The 23,366-nt window shown below is 37.0% G+C and overlaps 4 protein-coding genes and 3 long non-coding RNA genes across 10 annotated transcripts; 5 read left to right on the top strand and 2 right to left on the bottom strand.

The window, feature by feature from the left end:
• The first annotated feature begins 3,293 nt into the window (after positions 1-3,293).
• Positions 3,294-3,892, top strand: LOC149676449 (uncharacterized). The gene is made up of 3 exons (XM_089838742.1): positions 3,294-3,406; positions 3,463-3,592; positions 3,677-3,892. The coding sequence occupies exons 1-3, from the start codon at positions 3,294-3,296 to the stop codon at positions 3,890-3,892; spliced, it is 459 nt and encodes a 152-aa protein (XP_089694868.1).
• Positions 3,893-11,704: 7,812 nt separating this feature from the next.
• On the top strand, positions 11,705-13,312 carry LOC149676448 (uncharacterized). The gene has a single exon (XM_089838741.1). The coding sequence runs from the start codon at positions 11,705-11,707 to the stop codon at positions 13,310-13,312; it is 1,608 nt and encodes a 535-aa protein (XP_089694867.1).
• A 12-nt stretch (positions 13,313-13,324) lies between these two features.
• On the top strand, positions 13,325-14,512 carry LOC149676447 (uncharacterized). The gene has a single exon (XM_089838740.1). The coding sequence runs from the start codon at positions 13,325-13,327 to the stop codon at positions 14,510-14,512; it is 1,188 nt and encodes a 395-aa protein (XP_089694866.1).
• Positions 14,513-15,619: 1,107 nt separating this feature from the next.
• LOC149676446 (uncharacterized) lies at positions 15,620-16,947 on the top strand. Of its 3 annotated transcripts, XR_016366705.1 has the most exons (4): positions 15,620-15,755; positions 15,823-16,137; positions 16,220-16,240; positions 16,320-16,947. It is a non-coding gene; the product is annotated as an uncharacterized LOC149676446 (long non-coding RNA). The 3 variants fall into 3 exon arrangements; XR_016366706.1 differs by having other exon boundaries at positions 15,823-16,236; XR_016366704.1 differs by having other exon boundaries at positions 15,823-16,240.
• Positions 16,948-17,069: 122 nt separating this feature from the next.
• On the bottom strand, positions 17,070-18,747 carry LOC149676445 (uncharacterized). Of its 2 annotated transcripts, XM_089838689.1 has the most exons (3): positions 18,622-18,747; positions 18,241-18,449; positions 17,070-17,191 (listed from the first exon to the last, which is right to left on the bottom strand). In XM_089838689.1, exons 2-3 carry the CDS (start codon positions 18,437-18,439, stop codon positions 17,070-17,072), a joined length of 321 nt encoding a protein of 106 aa, XP_089694815.1. In that variant the 5' UTR covers positions 18,440-18,449; positions 18,622-18,747. The 2 variants fall into 2 exon arrangements, with proteins under 2 accessions (XP_089694815.1, XP_089694816.1); XM_089838690.1 differs by lacking the exon at positions 18,622-18,747 and having other exon boundaries at positions 17,070-17,188; positions 18,241-18,439.
• A 177-nt stretch (positions 18,748-18,924) lies between these two features.
• Positions 18,925-19,313, top strand: LOC149676444 (uncharacterized). The gene is made up of 2 exons (XR_016366707.1): positions 18,925-19,053; positions 19,118-19,313. It is a non-coding gene; the product is annotated as an uncharacterized LOC149676444 (long non-coding RNA).
• A 743-nt stretch (positions 19,314-20,056) lies between these two features.
• Positions 20,057-21,711, bottom strand: LOC149676443 (uncharacterized). Its single transcript, XR_016366703.1, has 4 exons — positions 21,275-21,711; positions 20,717-21,146; positions 20,562-20,651; positions 20,057-20,498 (listed from the first exon to the last, which is right to left on the bottom strand). It is a non-coding gene; the product is annotated as an uncharacterized LOC149676443 (long non-coding RNA).
• Between the last annotated feature and the right edge of the window lie 1,655 nt (positions 21,712-23,366).

Genomic DNA, 23,366 nt, shown 5'->3' with positions numbered 1-23,366 from the left:
TTTTAAATTTTGATATATATTTTCCCCAAACCGCACATTTGGGCTGTTTTCGGTTGAATGGGAAACGCGTTCGGTCGATTGGGATTCGATCGAATGGGACACAAGCCCGTTCAACTGTATTCCCTCGAAAACGGTGCCACTCTCCCGGCTGTTGGTGACGGTGACGCGGTGATGATTTCGTGCGTCCTCTATGCCGATGATATTGTGCTATTTGCCAACACAACAGAAGCGATGCAATCTCTACTTGATGTGTGTAGTCACTTTGCCGATGATGTGGGCCTCCGATTTAGCCCCGAGAAGTCCAATTCTTTGGCGTATCACCGAAAAGAACCCCCGCCTTCTTACCACCTGCAGGGTTTCTTGATCCCAGAAGTCTCGAGCTACACATACTAGGGGGTCAATCTCACCAACGTCGACAATTACCTCTCCAAAGCGTCTGCTGACCTAGCGAAGAAGTGCAACAGTCTCCGTTGGGCAGTTAGTAGCTTAGCGAACGGCTCTTATAACCAATACACGGTCGGCCGAACGTTGTGGAAGGGGGTGGCAGTTCCTGCGTTAACACACGGGAATGACGTTCTGAGCTACCCAGCTAATCACTGATGTCGACGCTTGACAGAACTCAGTCCATGGCGATAAATGCAGGCCCGATGGCGGCTTATGCCGCTATTCAGGGCGAAATGGGTTGGTCCACAATGGAGGCCAGGGAGGCCAAGTCAAAGCTTAAATACCTAGGTCGCCTGAAGTTCTTGCCCGCAACTCACCTGGCCAAACAAGTATACGACTCAATTCGATCTAATGGCCTGGTTACGGCATGGACCGTACGTGTCGCAAACCTGGACCGGAAGTATTGTAAAGGTACAATGCGCGGAAGAGTTGAAACATATAGTGAGTGGGAGAGTATAGTGGACGGGGAGCCAAGAGAGCACGCCCAAAGGATTTGGAGAGACGCAGTCGCGAAGAAAATTAGCCTACGACATTATATCGCAAAACAAAATCCTTGCCCGGAAATATTCTACGACGGTACACACGCCAGTGGTCTCCTGTTTCAGGCTCGTACAAGCGCCCTACTAACTGGGGTCCGCCAATCAGAGATAGAGAACTGTCCACCTGTTTGTAGATTATGTGGAGAGGCGGACGAGGACACAAAACATATTCTATTGGAGTGCCCAGCCACTGTTTCAGGCGCGGATGCCATAATTTGCTGATAAGAAAACTATGGTAAACCATTGGAGGGCATGCTCCGTTTGAAAGGGGAACCCTGGAGATATGACGTTGTAAGGGGTATCCTCTCCCTGTGGTGGGCCAAGAAAGAGGCTTGGCGTAGGGAAAACCCTCGGGATCAAAACGCCGGGTTTGATGGCTAGCAATTTTTTCGCCCATAAAGAAGTGTCGTATACGTGTGTGCGTGTCTCATTTAATTATTTAATTTTTACTCATCATTTCAAGTTTTCATTCTTATGTTACCACTTTGTATTCAGTTTTATTGTATTTTATTTTCAGTTTTATTGTATTTTATTTTATTGCTGAGCTCCTCCAACAGAGGAGCCGCCCCGTTATAAAGGGGTGTACTTTGTACGGCTTCCGTAATAAACCTATAAACCTATACGGACGATCTTGTCCGTATACGGTAGTATATACTCTTTTGTCTTTTCTAAAAATTTTATGTTTTTTCATTTACAACTCAAATAAAATGAGACACTTTCTGAAATTTTTCTCAACCAAAATCCACCTTTTTCAAAATTTAGATGCTTACTTCATTTACAACTCAAATAAAATGAGACCTTTTCCTAATTTTTTCTCAATTAAAATCCTCCTTTTCAAATATTATTAGCATAAATTTCATAATTTTAGTAAATTTTGCCATTCTCAGTAAGTTCTAGAATAAGCTATTTTGCCATTCTTAGTAAGTTCTAGAATAAGCTATAACACTTTTTTCGTTGCGAGTCCATTTGGTAAGATCGAACTCGCATGCAGACGACGGAGGTAGGTTTTTCTCTAATTCTCGGGGGTTACGGAAAATACATGCAATTTTAAAATATTCCAGATTTTTTAAAAAATACTTACGGCAGGCCAATAATTTTTCAACTAATTTTTTTTTCGAACTCTCCGTGGTCTAATTAGTTAGTTGAGTTAGTTTGATAAAGTGCAATCCTACCGCAATGGTAACAATATAATTATCTTGTTATGGTCACACGTTGTTTTGATAATAATCTCACTTATGTGCCGCTTTTTTTGCGTTCTATACTGGCTAGTCTGGAGGATTTGTAAAATAATCATGCAAATTTACAAGTAAGCATTAAATTGCAATTATATTTAAAGCAGTAATTCCAAACGTTTCAAAGCAATCTTTAGAAATGGAAATATTTAAAATCTAGGCTCAAAGTTTTTCTCTTTGTTTATAAATTATTCTTTAAACGCTTATGAAGTAGTAAAATGACTTCCTTTTACACATCTTTGGCGTGCCAGGTGGTTTACAATAGGGCATGGTTCATTTAAAGTTAACAGATATTCATTTAAAAAACAGTTTTTGGTCACAGCTAACTCGCATTAGAGAAAGATAGTTTTGTGTTTTTAAAAGACAAAAATTCACTTTTTAAATTCAATTTAATGAGGAACCTTTCACCAAGATCCTATTAATTTAAAACCTGGTGCACCCAAACAATGTATTCTGCTATTCGAAATGAATGGGAATTATTTCTTTCCCCTTCTGCATCATAATTACGTAAGAGGTCACATCTGTCGCATTTGAGATACGGAATGCGTTCAATCTTTACCTGAGTTAGGCTTAATAAACTCATATTATACCAAGCGTTAAGGCTCGTTTACAACAAGGCGCAAAGTAGAGGCTGAAGATGAATGTCGAGGCAAAACGTCGACTCAATTCTCGCGCCAGAATCTAGGCATCGGCGGCCCGCTTGTTCTTTCCGCGTCTCTTTCTCGCTTATCGTTTACAAGCGCGCTTGAAGAGAGTAGGGGCGCTGCGTACGTGGTCGTCAGGGATTCGCGAAAACGTGATGGAAAATGGCGTCAACAGTGGTTAAGTTGCTTCTTATTAAAAAGAAATTATTGCTTTTGAGAAAGATGAGGAGGAATAAATTACGTAACATTAATCCGAAAATGAAACGTCGTTGGTGGGTGCATCCAATTTGGAGAAAACAGAAGGCTATTTTCAAGTTAAGCATCATGATAAGGCTTAAAATGCATTTGAATAATTCCAGTTGTTTCACTAACTATATTTGCAGCTTCAAAAAATGAGATGCTGTGACCATGCCTATTTCAAAAATTTCACCCGCATGGCACCACATTTATTTGATGAATTGGTGCAATTATTAAATAACCGTCTTGAAAGATTTCCATTTTCCAGAGAGCCTCTTTCACCCGCTCATCGCTTAGCTATCACTCTGCGGTATTATTATATTTCTGTGATTTATGACATTGGTAAATAATTAATCTGTGGTTTAGATTCCTGGCAACAGGCGATAGCTTGATGAGCATTGCATATGGATTTAGAATTGGAAAAGCAACGGCTCATGTAGTTATTAAAGATACGTGTGAAGCATTGTGGGATATTCTTCAGCCACTATATCTCAAAGTACATTGTGTTGTAACTGTTGTTTTGTGAAACTGTAGAAAACGGTTAATAATAATATGCACATTTTATATTCGTAAATGTCAGGCTCCAACAAAAAAAATATGGGAAGACGCAGCCCACGAATTTGGACGCCAATGGCAGTACCCAAATTGTTGCGGTGCTGTTGATGGTAAGCACGTGGTAATACAACAACCAGCAAACAGTGGCTCAATGTTTTACAATTATAAGGTAAGAACTGAAGTATATAAAGAGGTAATTGCTACATTTACAAATTTGTTAAATAGGGTACAAATTCTGTAGTCCTTATGGCTGTTGTGGACGCGGAATACAAATTCCTCGCGGTTGACATTGGTGGCTTTGGATCTAGTTCTGATGGAGGCATTTTTAAAGCTTCAGCAATTGGCTCTGCTCTAGAAAAGAAAACCCTGAACTTACCATCGCCGTCAAAATTACACCGTACTAATATTTCTGCGCCGTTTTTTTTTCTTGGAGATGAAGCCTTCCAATTACAAGAGAATTTTTAAGGCCTTATTGGTCTAAGGAATTAAATTCCAAATCAAGAGTTTTTAATTATCGTTTGAGTAGAGCCAGGTAAATATTTCATAGAATGGGTGATAAATTTTCACGACACAAAGTGCTTCGCCGTCAGTTTTGGTTCAAATATTGAGTGAACCAATAATATATGAAATTGATATTTGTGTAATTTATGTTTTCAGGCGTTGCAGCGAGAACGCTTTTGGCATTTTGGGTGCGAGATGGAGAATATTCCAGCGTACCATAGGTCTTGCTCCCGAAAATGTAGATAGAATAATCAAGGCGACGGTGGTGCTTCACAACTTTCTTATATCAAAAGAGAAACACCTGAAAAAATCCCAAAAGGTGTACTGTCCTTCTGGCTATGCCGACTACACGGATAGCTTTGGGAATTATAGATATGGAAATTGGAATGAAGAGGCACACAGTGGCTTTTTTAATCTACAACCCACAACTGCGAGGAATTCCACAGAAATTGCAAAATATTGTAGGAAGGTATATACTGACTATTTTTGGTCAGACGAGGGTGCCGTTCCGTGGCAATGGGATATGCCTGGGGTAACGCGCAAAAAAATAATGTTAGATTGAAACTATTTCAAAGGAAATAAAATAATAGATGTTTTTAATAAAAAAGTTGTTTTAATGCTCCTGCTCTTTTGATAATTCAATATATCTGTCAACAACGTCAGCCATTTCGGCTTCACATTTTCTTTGAAGGTCAACATGAACTAACTTTAGCAGTTCAGCTAAATATTTACAATACTTTTCTGACCTGCCTTCAACACTTTTCTGGCATTCATGAGCAATTGTGGCGGTTAAGAAACTGCAATTAAAGACTTTGATGTTGTGGGCAATTAACCGTATAGCAAAGGCAATCTTAGGTTGATTTTCATCTTGAACATTGGTTTTTCCATTTGGTATTATTATTAATACGCACCTATCGACTTTGTTGATTTCTTTTTCTATTTCTTCATCAACTGTGTCGTCAATTCGTTTCCTTTTTTTGGAAGTCTTTGCAGTTGAAGCTCTTGTTGAAGCTTCCGTTTCTTTTGCATTGGCAAAGGCTTCTTGGCCACTTGGGCCTTTTGATGTCTCTGTATCTTTGGATGTTGAGGCAATTGGTTCTCGATCATTTGCATCTTCGTTGCTAATAGTTATTTCTTCGACCACGTCTTCATCTTCGTTTGCGATTCCTTCAGTTTCCTTGGTCATTTGACTCATTTCATTGAAAAGCTATCACGTAAAGAATTTACTGTTAATAATTGTAAATTCAACTCTTTCAATGGTATTACTCTGTCTGCCTCGTCTTCATCGCCATCATTTGGGTTATTTAAGTTCGCAGAAAATTGAATGTTGGAGCAAGTACTAATCCAAAGAAGCGTTTCCTTGTTAGTTGGCTAATGAAGCGTTAATAGCATATAAAATACATACTCTCTTCTTGTAACGACATCTTTTAAAAACATTAGTTGCCGAAAAATGGCCATTTCACCAAGTTGATGTCATTTTCTTCAATGTACTCTTGCCCTGATTTTTTGCTACTTATAGCATGAAAATTTACTCTAAATTGGTCTTTAAGGTACTTCCACATGGATTTTACATCTTTAACTGGAAAACGGCATCAGTCTCGGTTACTTGTTAAATCTGTTAATTACTGATTTAACTTACTAGACATATTCATTGCATTTGCGATTTCCGACCATTTATCATTTTGAAGATTACGGTCCCTGTATTCTGCATGGGCTTTGTTCCATAGCATTGGATAATTTATAATTATATTAATTAGCGATTCCTTTTTTCAATATCTTTTAGCCTGAGGGATGCTTTTAACATTTTATCCTGCTCTTTTTTGTCCTTTAACGACATTTTTCTATTTACAATTCGAAACTCTACTTTGTGTCTCACAACTCGAAATTTAGCCTTTCGCGCCAAATAGCAGACGACAAAAGAAAACGAACGAAGATTTATTTCAGGAACAACGCCTCTCATTGGTTTGCGCAGTCACGTGACTACTTGCGAGAGAAAAACTCATGCGAGAGATTCTGTCGCGGCAGATCGAAAGCTTATTTCGAAAATCGGCTTCATCTATAAGCAAAACGCGCGGCCTTGAATTTCCCGCGCGTTTGTAAACGCCTAGCCGAAAGATCAAAATATAAATACTCTTCATCTCTCCGCTTTCAGTCTAGACTTTTCCGGTTTCTAGTGCCTTTGTAAACGAGCCTTAACGCTTTCTTGAAAATATGCGCGACTATTTCCCATTATTGTAGATTATATAATCTGGGCTAGGAGGAGAAACATCCAAGAATGGTTTTATGCTTTCCCATCTTGTCCCACCCAAGTACCAAGCTCCAAGCGTTACAGTTTACGAAAGGTTTTTTCAATAGTTACTACATCAAGATATAAATATGGATTTGTCTTCAAATATTATATTCAAAATACGGCAGGAGACTTTATCTTTTCCGAAAGTCGAAAGAATTCTAGGGAAGGAGGAATCAGGACGAAAATTGTCATATGTTTCTAGCGTCCCTCGGATCAAACCGAGGGCTGGCGAAATATTTCTATATAAGTGCAAATCGTCGAAAGATAGCACGTTTCTGAATTAAAATTATATTGCATTTCATTACACCGGAAATAACATAAAACCGAAAGTGCTATAGGATGAAAAGTTCAACGAAAATACCTAAATACAGTGGGTTTCGAAGAGAAGTATTTATTCTTTCTGAACCAATAGAACCCGAGAAAGTGGTTGTTGTCATTCATTATCTGGTTGATGAGAATCCAAAACTAAATGAAAAAAATTTCCGCGAAACGACAGTTCACAGCTGAAATTGGGAATCCTAGAAAGGTTACGGAAATGTCAGATAATTTGACGGTTCAAGATATGATCAAAGACGTTACACCAGAAATAGTTCTGCGTTACCGTTTTCAAAATGTAGACATTTTCAGATTTATTGAAATGTTAAAAGCGAAAGTAACTCCTCTGCCTTTTCACTAGCAAATGATATTTTTAATCGTGATTCAAACACTGTGGTTACCAAGAAAGAATTAAAGTTTATAAATTTCTTTATTTTTGGAAATTTCATAAGAGTCAGAAATGTATTTTTAAAAAGTGAAGAAATTCTACCTTTGGGGCTCATGATTAATAGTGATAACAAGGTTCAAAGACATTCAATCTCTATTTTTGGAAAGGAACAGCACTCGCGCTGAATGAGGAAATTAACAGTGCGAATGTTCTTACAGTTATTAAAGAATTTAGTGATTTAGAACAAATTCCATTAGACGTTTTAAACTATTTGAAAAACTTTTCCATTGGAATGATTAATCAAGGACAGCTATATTTAAAAGAACTTTAGCCTGAATTCTTATCAAAATATCATCATCTTAAAGAACAATTCTCATGTACAGAAGATTTTCTACTTGAAGTTGCGGTCCGTAAATGCAAAAACATTTGCTAGAAAAGAAATTGCATCAACGAATACTGTACTCGCTGTTTTGGCAAAGGAAAGAAATCTTTTTATTAATAGAAATCTTTTTATTAATAGCAAGTCTTGCGTATTCCTCCAATAAGAAAAAATGTAAATTCTGTTCAGAAAATGTGTAAACGGCAAAGCTGAAAATGCGTAAACGTCAAAAGTGAAAATGGAATACAAATTATACACACTGAAACATTCAAAAACAAGATCTTCAGAGAATAGGAGGGCTGTATACGCCAGTCGGGTCCCTGCGACCCCCCTTTCCGACCCCCTCTCCTCCCCCATGACGGTTTATACGCCATACGTGGTCTACTCTCCATTTCACGATACCAACCCCCTCCCCTCCCCCATGACGGTTAATACGCCTTGTACTCTTTAAGCTTAGATTTGTTTTTTAAGGATCTCATTCAAAAGTGTAGGTTGTAGTTGAAAAACAAGGTGACCAACACCCTAATATTAGTTTTAATAAATTATCAGACCAGAATAAAGTTTAAAAGCTTTATTACCCCAAATCAAAAACTATAAGATTTAAGAAAAATGATAATAATATGAAAAAATACCAATACAACGGAAATAGTATTTAAATGTTACAAATATACTGCTACAATAATTATAATATAAACAACTCATAACATAAAAAAGACTTTTTGGAAAAACTCTATTAGGGGGAAAAATAAGATTTCCTTTGAGCCGAGAGGAATCCTCTTAAAACTTAGATTTTTACTTTTTGGATCTTATTTAAAAGTTTATGTTGTAGTAGGAGAACAAGATGACCATGACCCTAATATTAATTTAAAATTAATATTTTCATAAGATTTACGAATCTTTTTCCAATTTAGTTTTAAAATATTTTTGTTTGGAAATTATTTAACTATAAAGATTAAATGGTTTTAAAGTACACGTGCAATTATTTATTTTCTAAGTTTTCTTTAAATTTATGTATGGTTTCCGTAGGAGTAATATAATTCATAATATAATTTAATAATTCAACGAAGTTTTCGTAGAATGATTCGAGAATACGTGTGTACGGTTCCTCTTTGAATAAGTATTTGTTAAGTTTGAAAAGAATATCGTTCGCAGTTTCAATCATGCATTCCATAGATTAAGTATTACACTTTAAAATTAAAATCTTCGACGTCTTGAAAAGTACAAATTAAACCGTCGAAAGACTCGTAAAGTGTAATATAACTCTGATCTGTCTTATCCTCTAAAATGAAAAATTCTTTAGTGTTTTTATCAGGATTCGAAGTTGCTGATATATATCAGTCCATTTTTCCATAAAATGTTTCCAGGTTTCGAGGGGTAGAGAAAATTCTTTAAGATGAGTTTTTCTTCTAAGAAAAATTTGAATTTCCATATCATCGACGAGACCGAATGTAAGATAAAGCGTTTTACCAAGATGAAATTTCGAATTAAGTTTCTTAAGACGTCCTTAGATAACGGTAGATTCTGGATTATCGATCCGTCTTTGGTTAGAAATTTCGGAAGTCATTTTGGTGAGATGTTTATCGTTTAACGTCAAAATATCAAATTTCGATTCGCCGGTGAGTTTGCGGTCCTGAATACTAAACCCCTCTTATATTCGAAATTCCTTTTCTAGACCAGTAGTGAAGTAGAGTATTTTGTTAGCAATATATCAATCACTTGGGGCTTTCTTGAAACATAGAGAAATAGAGTTTTTTTCGAAAACGTCGGTGCCCTCGCTGGTCGGGAAGTTATTAATCCCCTGGCGCAGTGGCTTATTGTTGCACGGTTTTTTGGAAGCCATCGGACACGATGGACTGTGTCGACGATGTTTCCTGGATGGATGATCCGTGCAACGCCACTGGTGCAGGGCGAGCCGCAAAAAGTGCAGCGCGTCGTCTGTGATTCTACATCTGCAAGAAAAAAAACCGTCTTTGGCCAAGGTTTCGATAGGAACGCAAGATTACCACAAGCCCTCAAAAGTATGTCGCCGCCTAGCCTCGTAATTCATGCGAGAAATGATGAAGCAGATGTTGCCTCTTTGAAACCATATGGTCGACTGGTTCTCAAATCAGCGTTCAACACTCTCTTATCCGAGGTTCGGCGAAATCTTTTGGTTATTTTAACGGCCTCTAACTGCAGCTTGTATTTGCAGACATTGACAATAACTTCTTTTTCCGGGTTCATCGCCACACTTTCAAAGGTTTTAGAGTCAATCCTTTAAATTTTTTGACTTCTTTTCCTTTGCTAGTGCGAAACGAGTAACTTTTGGCGCCGGTACTACAAAAAGAAGTTATATAATCACCGCCGAGTTCATCCGCCCAGCAACCAATATGATTGCCAGTCGGAATGCTAAACTCTCCCGGTAGATGGCGGTAGATTATCGAGTCGGTGTCACAATACAAGGCTGCGGTGTCTAATTGAAGCAGCATTTTATTCAATTCGAGTCGCCCGTATCAAGAAACAAAATTTCCCACAACTGCCGACCCCAGTTTATAGTCCGTGTTAAATCCCTCGGATAGTTTTCTCTTTTTATAAAAAGTTTTTAGCACTTTAAACCCAAAAGGGGACCTAATGACACAAAATGTGCATACTGTTAAAAGTCGCCGTACAGGCTCAGTTATATCTTAAACACAATAAAAACGAGAAAGCTCCCTTTTCGCACACATGTGTTGATTTTAAGTTCCGTTGACGATTCAATACAAAAGAGAGTAAAAGCTCCTATTTCCACATCTGTATCTTTTTTAACGATAAGAAAATAATAAAGCCTTCACGCTTGCCTGTAACCTGTTAACTTAAAAGGTAGAGAAGCTACCCTAAAATCTGTATGTTGAACCATGTAAAAAGTAGGGGAAACCAATTTTAAAAACTGTACAACCTTATGGTCTATAATGCCCAAAAAGAATCACTCTTCTCCGAACTTTGCTAGAGAGCAGATCAGAAAAAGACTAGCTAAAATTCTGTAGTAAATAAAGATATTTAAAACTTGCAATACTTGTAAAATTAATTCCTAGCCTTAAGTATAGCTACTAGTTCGGCGACTATAGCGACGCACGATTGGAAATACTACTGAAAGTATCCTTTTTGAAAGCCTTTCTAAAAGTCTTTAGGAAGGCAATGGTAGTCTCCAAATGAGACATGGTTGGTCTCCAAAAGAGACAGTCTCCAAATGAGACATGGTTGGTCTCCAAAAGAGACAGTCTCCAAATGAGACATGGTTGGTCTCCAAAAGAGACAGTCTCCAAATGAGACATGGTTGGTCTCCAAATGAGACATGGTAGGTCTCCAAATGAGACATGGTAGGTCTCCAAATGAGACATGGTAGGTCTCCAAATGAGACATGGTTGGTCTCCAAAAGAGACAGTCTCCAAATGAGACATGGTTGGTCTCCAAATGAGACATGATAGGTCTCCAAATGAGACATGGTAGGTCTGCAAATGAGACATGGTAGGTCTCCAAAAGAGACAAGGGTAGGTCTCCATAAGAGACAAGGGTCTCCGAATGAGACAATTGGGAAGGTCTACTAAATAGACATAGGGTGGGCTTCCAAAAGTAGCCAAATAAAATAACATAAAATAAATTCCGTAACTAAAAATCATACAACTGCCGCATTTGCTGGACCGATCAAGACTCATTAACAAAAATCCACGACATTTTGGTGCCGAAACCCGGGACTAGACGTACCGGGACTTAAAACTTACAACCGTGGAAACAAAAAGAGCTAGCATGGACAGCTACTCAAGCGACGAGGAGCAGACGCTGGCGAGCCTACGGACCCAGGAGAGAAGGCGGCAGAACGAACTAAGGAAACTGGAGGTGATACGGAGATGTGCTAGAGAGAGCCTGGCTACTCTCATCGGAGAACTTGGAGTGTTGTTGAGTGGTGATAGAAATTCGGGCGATGAAATAGACGATAAAGTGACTTTGTTGAACCAACGCGAGGAAGAACTCGTAGTGTTGGACGAAAAGATAAGAAACAATATCGATGATGTTGAGGCATTATCAAACGAGGTGATAGCCGCGAGAAAAATCCGCGATGAAATCACACTCACTCGGTCGGCAACGCGACTCTTCGCCGATTGGAAACAATCGCGCATCGGGACATGGTTCCGTTTCCGGTTGCCAATCGGGGTCGTGTAGTGCCATGAGAAGAACAAATACAAAATTGCCCCGCTTGGACATGCCAAAATTTGGAGGGGACATAACTCAATTCAACTCTTTCTGGAGCAGATTTAAAGCTGCTGTGGATGGTGATGAAACTATCCCAAAGGTAGAGAAATTTAATTACTTAGTTTCATATCTAGAAGGTGAAGCAAAGGGTGCAGTTAAAAATTATAACGCTTCAGATGAAGCTTATGATGAAATAGTTAAAGACTTAAAAAACAGATTTGGCAGGTCAGATTTAATAATGCTAACTCATATGAACAATTTGATTAACTTAACACCTGTCAAATCAACTAGAGATATTAAGGCCTTACGCCAACTTTTAGAAATTTGTGAAGTAAATTTAAGGAGTTTAAAAGGGTTGGGTATGGACACGGCCTCCAAAAACACGTGTTTGGCCCCCTCGATTCTGCAAAGCATTCCGGAAGAAATCCGTTTAGAGTACAGTCGTACACGCGTTTCGGACGATGATTGGAACGCGGAAACACTGGTAGACTTTTTAAGAAAGGATGTGGAAAGCAGAGAAAGGGCAAATATTTTGGGAACCAACCTTTTTGGAGCCTCCTCCTCAGGGAGCAAATGGTCAGAGAGAGATAAATACCCCGTAAAAGCAAAGACTGACTTCCGTCACAAAACACCTAACAAGTATGCCTATACGCGTAACGGACGCGGAGCCGCTGTTTCTTCAGCATCCGTACTATTTACGCAAACAAAGAAAGCGGGTTATTGCATCTTTTGCAAACATGATAAACATACATCGGTCAACTGCACTGTCCATTCCCTAAAAGACAAAAAGGATTTGATAAGGGCATCGATGCGATGTTTTAATTGTCTGCGAATGGGACATTATCTATCTGAGTGCAGATCATATTTGCAAGGCTGCATGTTATGCAAAGGAAAACACAATCGAGCCATATGCCCCCATAATAACTCAAACAAGGGACCAAAGAATACCGTTATGGCGGGTATCAACAATCAATCAAACGCCGCGATAGGGAGTGGAAATGCTACAGTTCATTCAGTATATTCCAATCGCAACGTTTTGTTAAAAACTGCACAGGCCATAGTCAGGAACCCCCACCCGGAAGAAGCCATGAAGAAAAGGCAAGCGCGCTGTTTGTTAGACGACGGCAGCGACGCTACTTTCATTAGGCAAGATGTTTCTCGAGCTTTAAACTTACCAGTGGTTGGAATTGTAAGCCTAACAATAAATAGTTTTGGAAATAACGATCAAGAAGCTGTCAAAAGAAGGAAAGTGAAACTAACCTTAGAAAACAAGAATAACCAAAATAAGGCAGTAGAAATTATAGCCATAGAGGTACCTTATCTATGCCAAGCCATCACCACCATTGACTGCAAAGAGATAGAGAAACACATGAATAGCCAAGGTATGGCTTTAGCCGACGAACCCGAAGAATCCGCGAGAAGTGGGTCGGACATTGGTATATTAATAGGAAGCGACTATTATTGGGAAATCGCCACGGACAATATCGAAAGAATGGGCAAATCTCTAGTCGCTCAAGAAACAACATTTGGATGGGTTTTGCAAGGCCCACAATCTTCTCCTTCTTTACCACAAGAATATTGACAAGCAACGTCTATGCGTGTTGGAATAGAAGAGAAAAAAGTATCCGACACGTTAAAGTCATTTTGGGAACTAGAATCCCTCGGGATAGATGCAAAGAAAGACGAAAACCCCCATAGTGACGACTTTATGACTTTATTTGAACAAACTACTACATTCATAGACAATAGATACCAAGTTAAATTACCATTCATAAAAGAAAAAACCGTCCTTCCTAATAGCAAAAGTGTAGCCTACAAACGCATGAAAAGCCTAGTGCGAAGATTTAATAGAGACCCAGTTTACTTTCAAGATTACAAGGATATAATTAACGAACAGTTAAAAAATGGGATCTTAGAAAGGGTAGAGACAATTGAATCAATTCCTGGAACATACTATATGCCACACCAAGGGGTAACTAGGGTATCTAGTACAACTCGCTTGCGTGTCGTATGTGATGCATCATCACACATAGAAGGGGTACCGTCTTTAAACGACTGTTTGTCGGCGGGACCCAACCTGAACCCAGACCTTCTACTCCTACTACTAAGATTCAGAAATCATAAGATCGCGATAACCGCAGATATCGAAAAAGCATTCCTTCAAGTGAGAATAGACCCAGAAGATCGGGACTCGTTAAGAATGTTATGGATCTCAGAGTTAGACTCAAATGAATTCCAAGAATTACGCATGACCCGAGTCCCATTTGGGGTGACGTCATCTCCCTTCCTCCTAGCCGCGACCATCAAATGTCACCTTAAGAAATATGACAGCAAAAGAAAGGAAATTATAGTCCTAGGAAGAGATCTATACGTAGATGACTTGTGTAGTGGCGACAATGATCCTAAAGCTGCCCTCGACCTTTCACTAAATATCAATAGCGTCATGAAAGAAGCCGGAATGACCTTGAGAAAATGGAACACTAACTCAAAAGAACTAAAACGCATGTGGGGCCATAAAGGCTTATCAAGCGAAGGTGTCACGTTTGAAGGGGAGGCGGGGGAGAAAGATTTCAAGATCCTTGGGCTACTCTGGAAGCCAGAAGAAGATTACTTCACCTTTAATCTACAAAATTTGATTCATTTTCTCGAAGGAATAAAGAACAACAAACGCTTCATATTAAGCGCGGTAGGACAAATTTTTGACCCTATCGGTGTACTAAGCCCGTATACCCTCAGGGTGAAACTTTTATTTCAATCCTTGTGGGAACAAGGCTTCGAATAGGATCGGGAACTTCCCCAAGAAATAAGCGAGCAGTTCAGACAATGGTGTAAAGAGCTTCCCGAATAGCGACACATCAAACTTTCCCGTCACTATTTCAATGAAACGGACAATGTTGAAACAAGTGAAATACATTGTTTCTGTGATAGTAGCATCAAAGCATATGCCTGCGTTATTTACATACGCTATACATCGAAAGATCATGAAATACATACATCATTTGTAACCGCCAAGGCTAGAGTCGCTCCTTTAAAACGACTAACCTTACCAAGATTAGAACTAATGGCTTGCTTGCTTGGTTGTCGTTTGGTAAAGAACATAAAGAGCGTATTTCAAACCGACGCATTAAAGGTGCGAATTCTAGGAGAGCGGTCGCTCTCTTAGATAAGACTTGATACTGCCTCTAATGCTAAAGGGTGGTTTTTTGATTGGCCGTAACGTTTTTCGTATTGTGTTTGCTGCTTTGAAATTTTGCCAGTGAACTAAAATTCGGGCCCTAATTTTGTGGTTCAAATTTCAAAAAGATCCATCAAATAGTTAATTCTATAAAGAAAAAAGTTGTTAAGGGTGGTTTTAGAATCCATAAAATTATTAAGACATTTGGCGAAAGATAACATATTCTTCAATAGACATAACATGGGAATTTTATAAAAAAGAGCATTTTCTCAGAAGGCATATAAGGAAAACTATTCACTCGTTACGTTTGGGAACAATCTTAAATGAAAGATAACACTTCATTTTACCGACTTTTCAAGTTTCATAAAGATCAATTAAGTTTAAGTATTGATTTTTATCATTATTAACACATACTTTGACTTGCGTTGTTTTGGGTATTGGAATTACGGCGTTTTACCACTGTTAGAGACACGCATTTTAGCCCTAATTTTTTATGTTGGACTTACCAGGACTTACGGCGTTTTCGTCGTGATTCACACCGTTAGGGGGACTTCAGCAAGAAAAACATGGCGTTAGATCACCCGCGCCTTTAAGCGCTTAAAACCAAAGTTTTTTAAATGGAATTAAAATGGAGGCTAATTAGGTCTGATTTTTATTGTGTTCCTAACAAAAACATCATTGGAATTTACTATAATTAATTTTAAACTTTAAGACAACCAGAATATTTTATTATTAAGCAATTTCGCTAAGCCTCGGTCAAAATAGCGTTATTATAGGCAACTAAGGCAAGTAAGGAAACATCAATTTCGGTAATTTCAAAAGCCACGCTGCCCAGGCATTACGATTACCGGTAGGTTGAAATAAATTATAATTAAATTAATTATTAATCTTACTGGTAGATCAATCAATTACTACAGTGTTATCTGTGACAGCTGGGACATATTAATATAAGCTGTTGAAGTAAATTTTACACCTTAATGATGATACCTCCGCTGACTGAACCTTGCCGATAACTTTTCAAGGGAAATATGACAAACAGAACTGTATAGATTCTTTTGTTTAATCCAAAAACGTCATTGAAAATTACAATTATTTTTAAACTAGAAATTCACCAGCATTTTCGCTAAGCCTCGGTCAAAATAGCGTTATCAATGATTGTTGTCATGTTATAGGCAACATCAACTTCGGTTATTTGGAATAAAAGCCACCCATTAGTATTACGAATACTGTCGGTAGGTTGAAATAAATTATAATTAAATTAATTATTAATCTTACTGGTAGATCAATCAATTACTACATTGTTATCTGTGACAGCTGTTTCTGAAATTATTGTAGGTAAATGACTAAATATCAAAGAAACGAAAGTAACGAAAGTGTTCATTTTCAAAAATTGTTTTCAAATTAACACCCACAGGTCTTGGTTCTGGTTTTAAGGGGATCCATTCTCAGGCTCTTTATTTCATAACGTTTTTTGGTTTGGTTAATTAACATAAATTTTGGTTAAATATGTAATACACTAGTTTTTGGAAATTTTTAGAAATTAACGGAGCCAAATAACAAAGTGATGGATTTAATAGCCAACATAATTATAACCATATAGATTTATTTATTTAATAACTTTTTTCGATTGAAATTGGGCCTAAAAAGTCCGGCATATTGAAAATGGGCCTATAAAGTCGGGAAAAGTCTGAAATATTGAAAATGGGCCTAAAAGGTCAGGGGGAAGTCGGTAAAATTGAAAATGGGTCTAAAAAGTCGGGGACGGACAAGTGAGGGAAATTGAAAATGCGCCTAAAAAGTCTGGGACATTGAAAATGGGCCTGAAAATTCAGGGACAAGTCTGGGAAATTGAAAATGGGCCTAAATAATTCGTTTAAGAATCTTCAGAATTTAATAATGTCACATGGACTTTAGAACTAATAAATATTGGGGTTAAGAGTTTCAAATTCAATAAAATTCAAGAAATGTTTTTTAAATTTCTTTTACTTTTAAAGAAACTAAATTAAAACATAATGAAAAAAAAATAAAAAATTAAAAGTTTTTCAAAAAAAATCCAGGGTGTTTTGAACCTACACAAAACATAATCTCAACATTATTATTCTTGAAACAAAACTGAAATTGTATACAAATAAAAATATTAACCATGACTTACATAAATTTTTTTTTAATTATTTAAATTTTCTTTAGTTTTTACGCTTTCCTCAGCGGTGCTGGTGCTTTCCTCCATTTTTTCATCATTTTTTTTTTCTTCCTCTTTTTTTTTGCCCTCAGGCTGTTTTTCGTCTACTGTTTAAAGAATACAACTTAATTAACATGACCTTAGATTACTTTCCTAAAGATTGCTGAAAACTACACTAAAGTTGTGAAAAACTGGGGGAAATCTAATAATTTAAACAAAGTCAGATAATTTTAATAATTTAACAAAGTCAGGCAATTTAAGAATTTAACAAAGTCTGAGAAAAGTCAGGAAATGTTAAGCATTTATATTAAGTCAGGTAAAAGTCAGAAATCACGCAGCTCTAAGTATACCTCAAAAAGTTTTACCATGGATAAAGAATGCGCGTGAGGAAATTTGTTTTCACGCTATAGGATACGCAACTCTATCTCGAACGATAGCTTATTCTGTATATACTCTGTTCCAGCATCGGTCTTCAGCACGCGCAAAGCTCGGACTATATGTAACCTAGTTTTGTGTGTGCTGAAAATAGACGAAAAACTTCAGGATTTTAGCGAATTTTTTAAGCTCAAATGCACGGACCTCTAGGCCTTTGTTTCAAATACGTCTCAAATTGCCTACAGACTACTACACGTAGTATTGTCAGCACACACAAAACTAGGTAACATAGAGTCCTACCTTTGCGCGTGGTGACAACCGATGCTGGATCAGAGTGTATAAAGAATAAGCTGTCGTTCGAGATAGAGAGTTGCCTATCCTATAGCGTGAAAACAAATCTCAATCGCATTCTTTATCTCTATGGATTTACGTTAAACATTCATAAAATGGGTTTTAAAAGCGATTGTGTACTATTATAACCATAAGTTTATAAGATATGTTCCCTTAAGTATGATACTTTGTAACTTCATATACTTCGAAGTGATAGAGGCTTACTGAGAGGTAGTTCGAGAACGACGCGAGAATTTACTACATGGGGTTTTGCACTTCAACCTCCTATTTAGTCTGTACATGAGAAGCTCTCAATAACTAGTGACAAACTTATGGAACATATGTTATGAACTTATGCTATCAGAAATGCTTATATATAAAACATTAACAGTTGCGTCTAAACACGTGAAGAACCACAGGAAAATCCATATAGATATTTTTTTTAACCTACTTTTTTTGTTTCTGCAGTTTCGGGCAATATGCCCGGGTTTTTTGCAAATATAGCAAATTCTTTTGCCCCGGGCCTTACCCCCTCGCCCTTTTCCACCCCGACCACCACCCCTTCCGCCGCGTCGTCCTCCATCGTAACCTCCTCCCCCATAATAGTTCGTAATTTTGCAATTTTTAATTATGTTGCCACCTTTTTCCATTTTGCTAAGCCTAAATCAATAAACGAAAAATTATTTATATTAAACCATTTAAATATGTCTTTATTTCTCATGTATTTTTAAACTCGGCAACAAAATTAAGTGTTTTAAATTCTAATTTTACGCCAAAGTTTAAAAAAATGGAAAATTATGACATATTAAATAAGTTATATGTAAGAGCTTACTTTCAATGAAACTTTCTTATTTGAAAATTAGGGCTAAATAACGTGTCCCTCATGATCTCATCTTATTGGCTTTCGACAAAGACTCCCTATTGGCCATCGCCAAAGAGTGACGCGACACCTAGCAGTAGTTGTGGTAACTGCTTTAACGGAGTAATTTATCTATTCTAGGAAGGCGAAGGAGTGCATTTCGTTAGGCTTAAGATATTACAGGATCATATTCGTAAAACATGGCGCCTAGCAAAAAGTTTTGTTGTGTCCCACAATGTAATTCTAGATTAAAACTAAATATCCCAGGGTTAAGTATGCATAGTTTCCCAAAAGAAATAAAGTGCCGTAAAGAATGGCAACGCGTTCTAAAAATTGGAAAAGATATTTCAAATCACATGGTTGTATGCAGTTTACATTTCAAGAAGACTAATTACTTTTTTCCTAGTAAGTTCGTTTTTTTTTAGTTTTAAAAATTTAAGACCACGATTTAATGTACCTGTTACTTCAGATATGCCGACAGGGAAAAGAAAACTAAAGCTTGGAACTTGCCCTTCACAATGTTTGCCTATATTGATCCACGAGAATATTATTTTTGAAGATACCACAAAGAAAGTTAATGGAAGAAGAAAAGGGTTGATCAAATTATTTTACGCCATTGTGGAATCTATGACAATGTTAATAAATTTTAAAGCTCAGATCCCTTTCTCTTCTCGTTTTAATGAAAATTAAACTAAACTTGACATACGGGGTTTTTTCTACTATGTTTGATATGTCTGATACCAGTTGCCGCAGATTTTTTAAACAAACAGTGTTTATTGTTGCGGGTGTTTTTAAATGCGCAATCAAATGGCCCTCAAAGGAAGAAATCATTAATAGCATGCCCCAATGTTTTAAGGGATTTGAAAAAACTGTGGTGCTTTTGGAATGTTCTGAAATTCCATTCGAGAAACCTAATTGCCTTAAATGTAGAATTTCCTCTTATTCTTATTATAAATGTAACCACACTCTTAAAATATTGGTTAGCGTTTCTCCTGCTGGTTTGATTTCTTTTTTTGAGTACACTTTATGGAGGAAGAGCATCTAACAAAGTTATCACTTTGCACAGTGGAGTAATTTACAGATTAACATCCTATGTAGACGCATGCGTGGTAGATAAAGGATTCAGAATAGAGGCCGAATGTTTAGAAAAAGGTATTGAAATTTTCATCCCTCCGTTTCTGAAAAAATCTAAACAGTTTACGGAAACGAAATCACTCGATAACTTGAAGATAGTAAAAGCAAGAGTGCACATAGAGAGTGTGATACAAAGATTAAAACTTTTTTCAATCTTTAGTGAAAAACTGGATTGGGAGATGACGTCATTTACCCAATGTTTTTAATTGCAGTTGGTATTGTAAACTTGTCATCGCCAATATTAGATAAAGTTAGATTTTGAATAAAATGAATATTTGGTTTTTAAAAATTATTTTAATTGTAACTCAGTTTTACAATTCATTTTATAACACTAAACATGTTTTAACTTTTTTTGCTACAGTGACTAGTATGTCGTTGTATTTCTTGCTTTAAGTGACCAAGACATTGTTCCAAATTCAAAAATGCCATAATACGCCCAAATCTTTTCTTGATATTTTTTTCCTTAAAAATTAAATTATCTCCTTACGCTTTTAAATATGGAATCTGCGCGTTTCATTAACTCAGCAATTGAAATGGTGCACGGCTCCTTTAGTGGTGTGTCAAACAGAAAATAAATATCAATATGGCACCACTTTTCTTATTAAAACGAAAAAAATAGACTTAAAAGGAATAATTCTTGATTAAGTCTTGCTTGAGTAGATCTGCTAGAGGTGATGACGGATACAAAACTTCAAGAACTGGATCACTTGTTTACTCTTCAAAATAAATGACTTTCCAGTTTGCCGCTTTTATACACTAGGCACCGTTTGAACATCTACCTTTGATGTTTTTCCTATGCGTTATTGTACATTGTTGTTAAACTGTTGCTTCCTTATGCACAGGGTTGTCTTCTTTAAAATGGCAACACTCTTGAAATGGTATGGGTTCATGAATTTTTTTTATAATGTTCACTTTGATTTTAGCACATTCTTACTTCAAATCAGTTACTCTTACGTCCTCAAGACTCTCTACACCTTCATTAATTATAAGTAGTAAAACAGCCAAAAAGTGTTTACATTTTCTGTTTAATCCTACATCACAATAGACTAGTGGCGATAGAGAGGGGCGTAGACTGTGTATCCCTCCATCTGGGAGCGTTCTTGTAAGAGTGGATCCTGTGCGCTCCCAGTAGGCGGATGACACTGAGCTAAGAGATAGAAGGGTATGACGTTTGCATACGTAGTACTGCCATTACTCTATACCACTAAGTACTTAATTTATCTTCACCTTTCAATTGACCAATTATTTGATGAGGCTTACCTACTTGAAGATAAGTAACAAAGCTTTACGATTGTTAAACCTCGGTCTTCTCTACTTTGGCATGCTTGTCTGTTCTCCTTGTATTAGACACCGTGTTCAGTCTCCTTCGTTTTAATGCGCGAAATTATAAATTTCAAACAATGTTAACTTAAACTTGTCAACATTCAACATTATTAATTTTTCTATTGCACTATTGTGACTATTATCGATCGATAGACAGCATCGTACGTACCCCGTTGAAGCGGCCATTTTGAAAACACATCAGCGCCCTTATATAGAGTAGTGGCACTCTGTGTTAACTACTCATAGAGTATAATACAGGCAAAGGCCGGGAGGTGCCATTACTCTATTCAGTGGCGAACAGGCGATAGCCAATTAGTTCAGTTCAGATCTTCCCCATTCGTAACCGGTCCAAGTCAGAAAAACCAAACACTGTAGAAAAATTTGCGCGAGACAAGAGTCACAAGACTGGGCCTAATTCACGTGGCCGCGTTGAATTAACTTTTAAGCCTAATTTTGTGCTGTACGTTTTGTCAAGGGATTTCGGTTGTTTAAACGCAATCTCATAGTAAGTTTAAATAATCTTTTGTTTAAACTTTAGAAACGTATTAAGACTTTGATTATCCTTTTTTTGGTACATTTATTGTACCAATTACATTGACTTTCAATCAAGTGTTATTCTTCCATTTGAGTATTTCATTCGAGTGTTACCATTGCACTCGAGTGTATTGTATTTATAAGTATATGTAATACATTGTATTACGATATTAAAACGTAATTTTTCTTTTGTTTTGTAGTACATCATCTAAATCTGAGTGTACTTTGGATTCACAGTTTTTGGTGTGAAGCGAGCACCCATTTATTTTCAATCTTTTGCAGGTACAAAGTGTTCTTTGTGAACCAATCTATTGGATATCTTTGTGTTTCCAAAGTGTTCTGTGTGAATCACTTTCTTGGATATCTTTGTGATTCCAAAGTGTTCTGTTTGAATCACTTTCTTGGATATCTTTGTGATTCCGAAGTGTTCTGTGTGAACCACTATATTGGATATCTTTACGATACCAAAGTCTTCTGTGAGAATAACTTATTTGGATCATTACGATACCAAAGTCTCTTGTGTGAACTATTTAATTGGTTTCGATATTTAAAATGGTTTCTCGAGAAAGAGCTAAAAGACAAAAAAACCTGGAAGGTTGGTTAAAACAGAGTAAAGCTTTGAAAAAAAAGCAAGCTAAACAACTTGTGAATATGAAATACTACTTGAAAAGCAAGGAGGATCATCAGAAAAGAAATTTAAAAAACAATGTGATGCGCAAATCTCCGATTGAGAGAGCAAAGAAAAATAAGAGAACTTTGCCCCCAGGTGGCGCCACTAATGTTCTGGCAAAAAATAAAAAGCCCAGTAAGAAAGCTTTTCCGGTGGGTAAAAAGGGTTTCTCGAAAAAAACCCTCAATAAAGGAATTTTTAAAACAAGAAACAAGAAAATCATAGCTGAAAGTTTCAAACGATTTTTAGTGACAAGGCTCACTGAAAGATTGTCTGCGACAAAATCTTTGGACAGCTTGACTAGAGAGGGGAATTCAAAGTTACTCTCTCGAAACCTAAAATGCCAATTGTTAGCGGGTAGAATTTTGCATTTGAAAAGGCATTTATATTCCGCATACAATTACCATCTTACAAGGACTATTAGTGAATTTAAAGATATTGCCGAGAAAGTCCAAGAAATTGGGTCTGTTAATCAAGACAATTTAACGGATGTTGTGGGTGGTAAAAGGCTTCACAGTAGTCTCAAAGAGGCCTATTTCCATGAAACCACCTATTACCCAATTGGAAATAATGGAAAAATATTGAAAAATGACCACGAATTACGCTATGCCAAAGTTATCCAATTGGATGGTGATGGTCATGTACGTAAAGTGCTGAGAGACCGCGTTATCAATGGCAATAAAGAATTGTTCGTTGACGATATGGGCAATTTCGTTGACATTAAAAATAACAACAAACCTGATGATGTTGAGAGAGTCTTTCAAGTAAATAATTCAGGAGTGGTTACGAATCTTTTCAACATTGTTGAAACTGAGGAGAAGAATCCGAAAAGAAATTTCGTGATCAATGAAAGTGGTCTTATTGAAACTAAACCCAAAACCGTTTATTGGGAGTGCAGTGATATTTGTAATGTTCGAGTTCGAGCCATTGCGAAAGTGCTAACTTTCATAAACACGGTTGCAAATACGAATGAAAAATCACTGACTAAGATTTTTGAGTCAGATTTGGACGTTTGCGATTTAAGAAATAAATATTGTTCTAAATCCAACGTGTCTAC

Source organism: Phalangium opilio, unplaced genomic scaffold (genome assembly GCF_054372755.1).
Source record: "Phalangium opilio isolate 3A_F unplaced genomic scaffold, DU_Popi_V2 ptg000046l_1, whole genome shotgun sequence".
Taxonomy (NCBI): Eukaryota; Metazoa; Arthropoda; class Arachnida; order Opiliones; family Phalangiidae; genus Phalangium; species Phalangium opilio.
This window is presented reverse-complemented; position numbering and strand designations above follow the sequence as displayed.

Bases quoted from the DNA above. Each gene is read 5' to 3' on its own strand.
- LOC149676449 (XM_089838742.1), top strand. From the start codon at position 3,294: ATGGCACCACATTTATTTGATGAATTGGTGCAATTATTAAATAACCGT. The intron at 3,407-3,462 runs GTATTATTATAT...TCTGTGGTTTAG, and splicing joins CGCTTAGCTATCACTCTGCG to ATTCCTGGCAACAGGCGATA. The intron at 3,593-3,676 runs GTACATTGTGTT...CGTAAATGTCAG, and splicing joins TTCAGCCACTATATCTCAAA to GCTCCAACAAAAAAAATATG.
- LOC149676448 (XM_089838741.1), top strand. From the start codon at position 11,705: ATGAGAAGAACAAATACAAAATTGCCCCGCTTGGACATGCCAAAATTT.
- LOC149676447 (XM_089838740.1), top strand. From the start codon at position 13,325: ATGCGTGTTGGAATAGAAGAGAAAAAAGTATCCGACACGTTAAAGTCA.
- LOC149676445 (XM_089838689.1), bottom strand. From the start codon at position 18,439: ATGGAAAAAGGTGGCAACATAATTAAAAATTGCAAAATTACGAACTAT. The intron at 17,192-18,240 runs GTAGGTTAAAAA...TTCTTTAAACAG, and splicing joins AAACTGCAGAAACAAAAAAA to TAGACGAAAAACAGCCTGAG.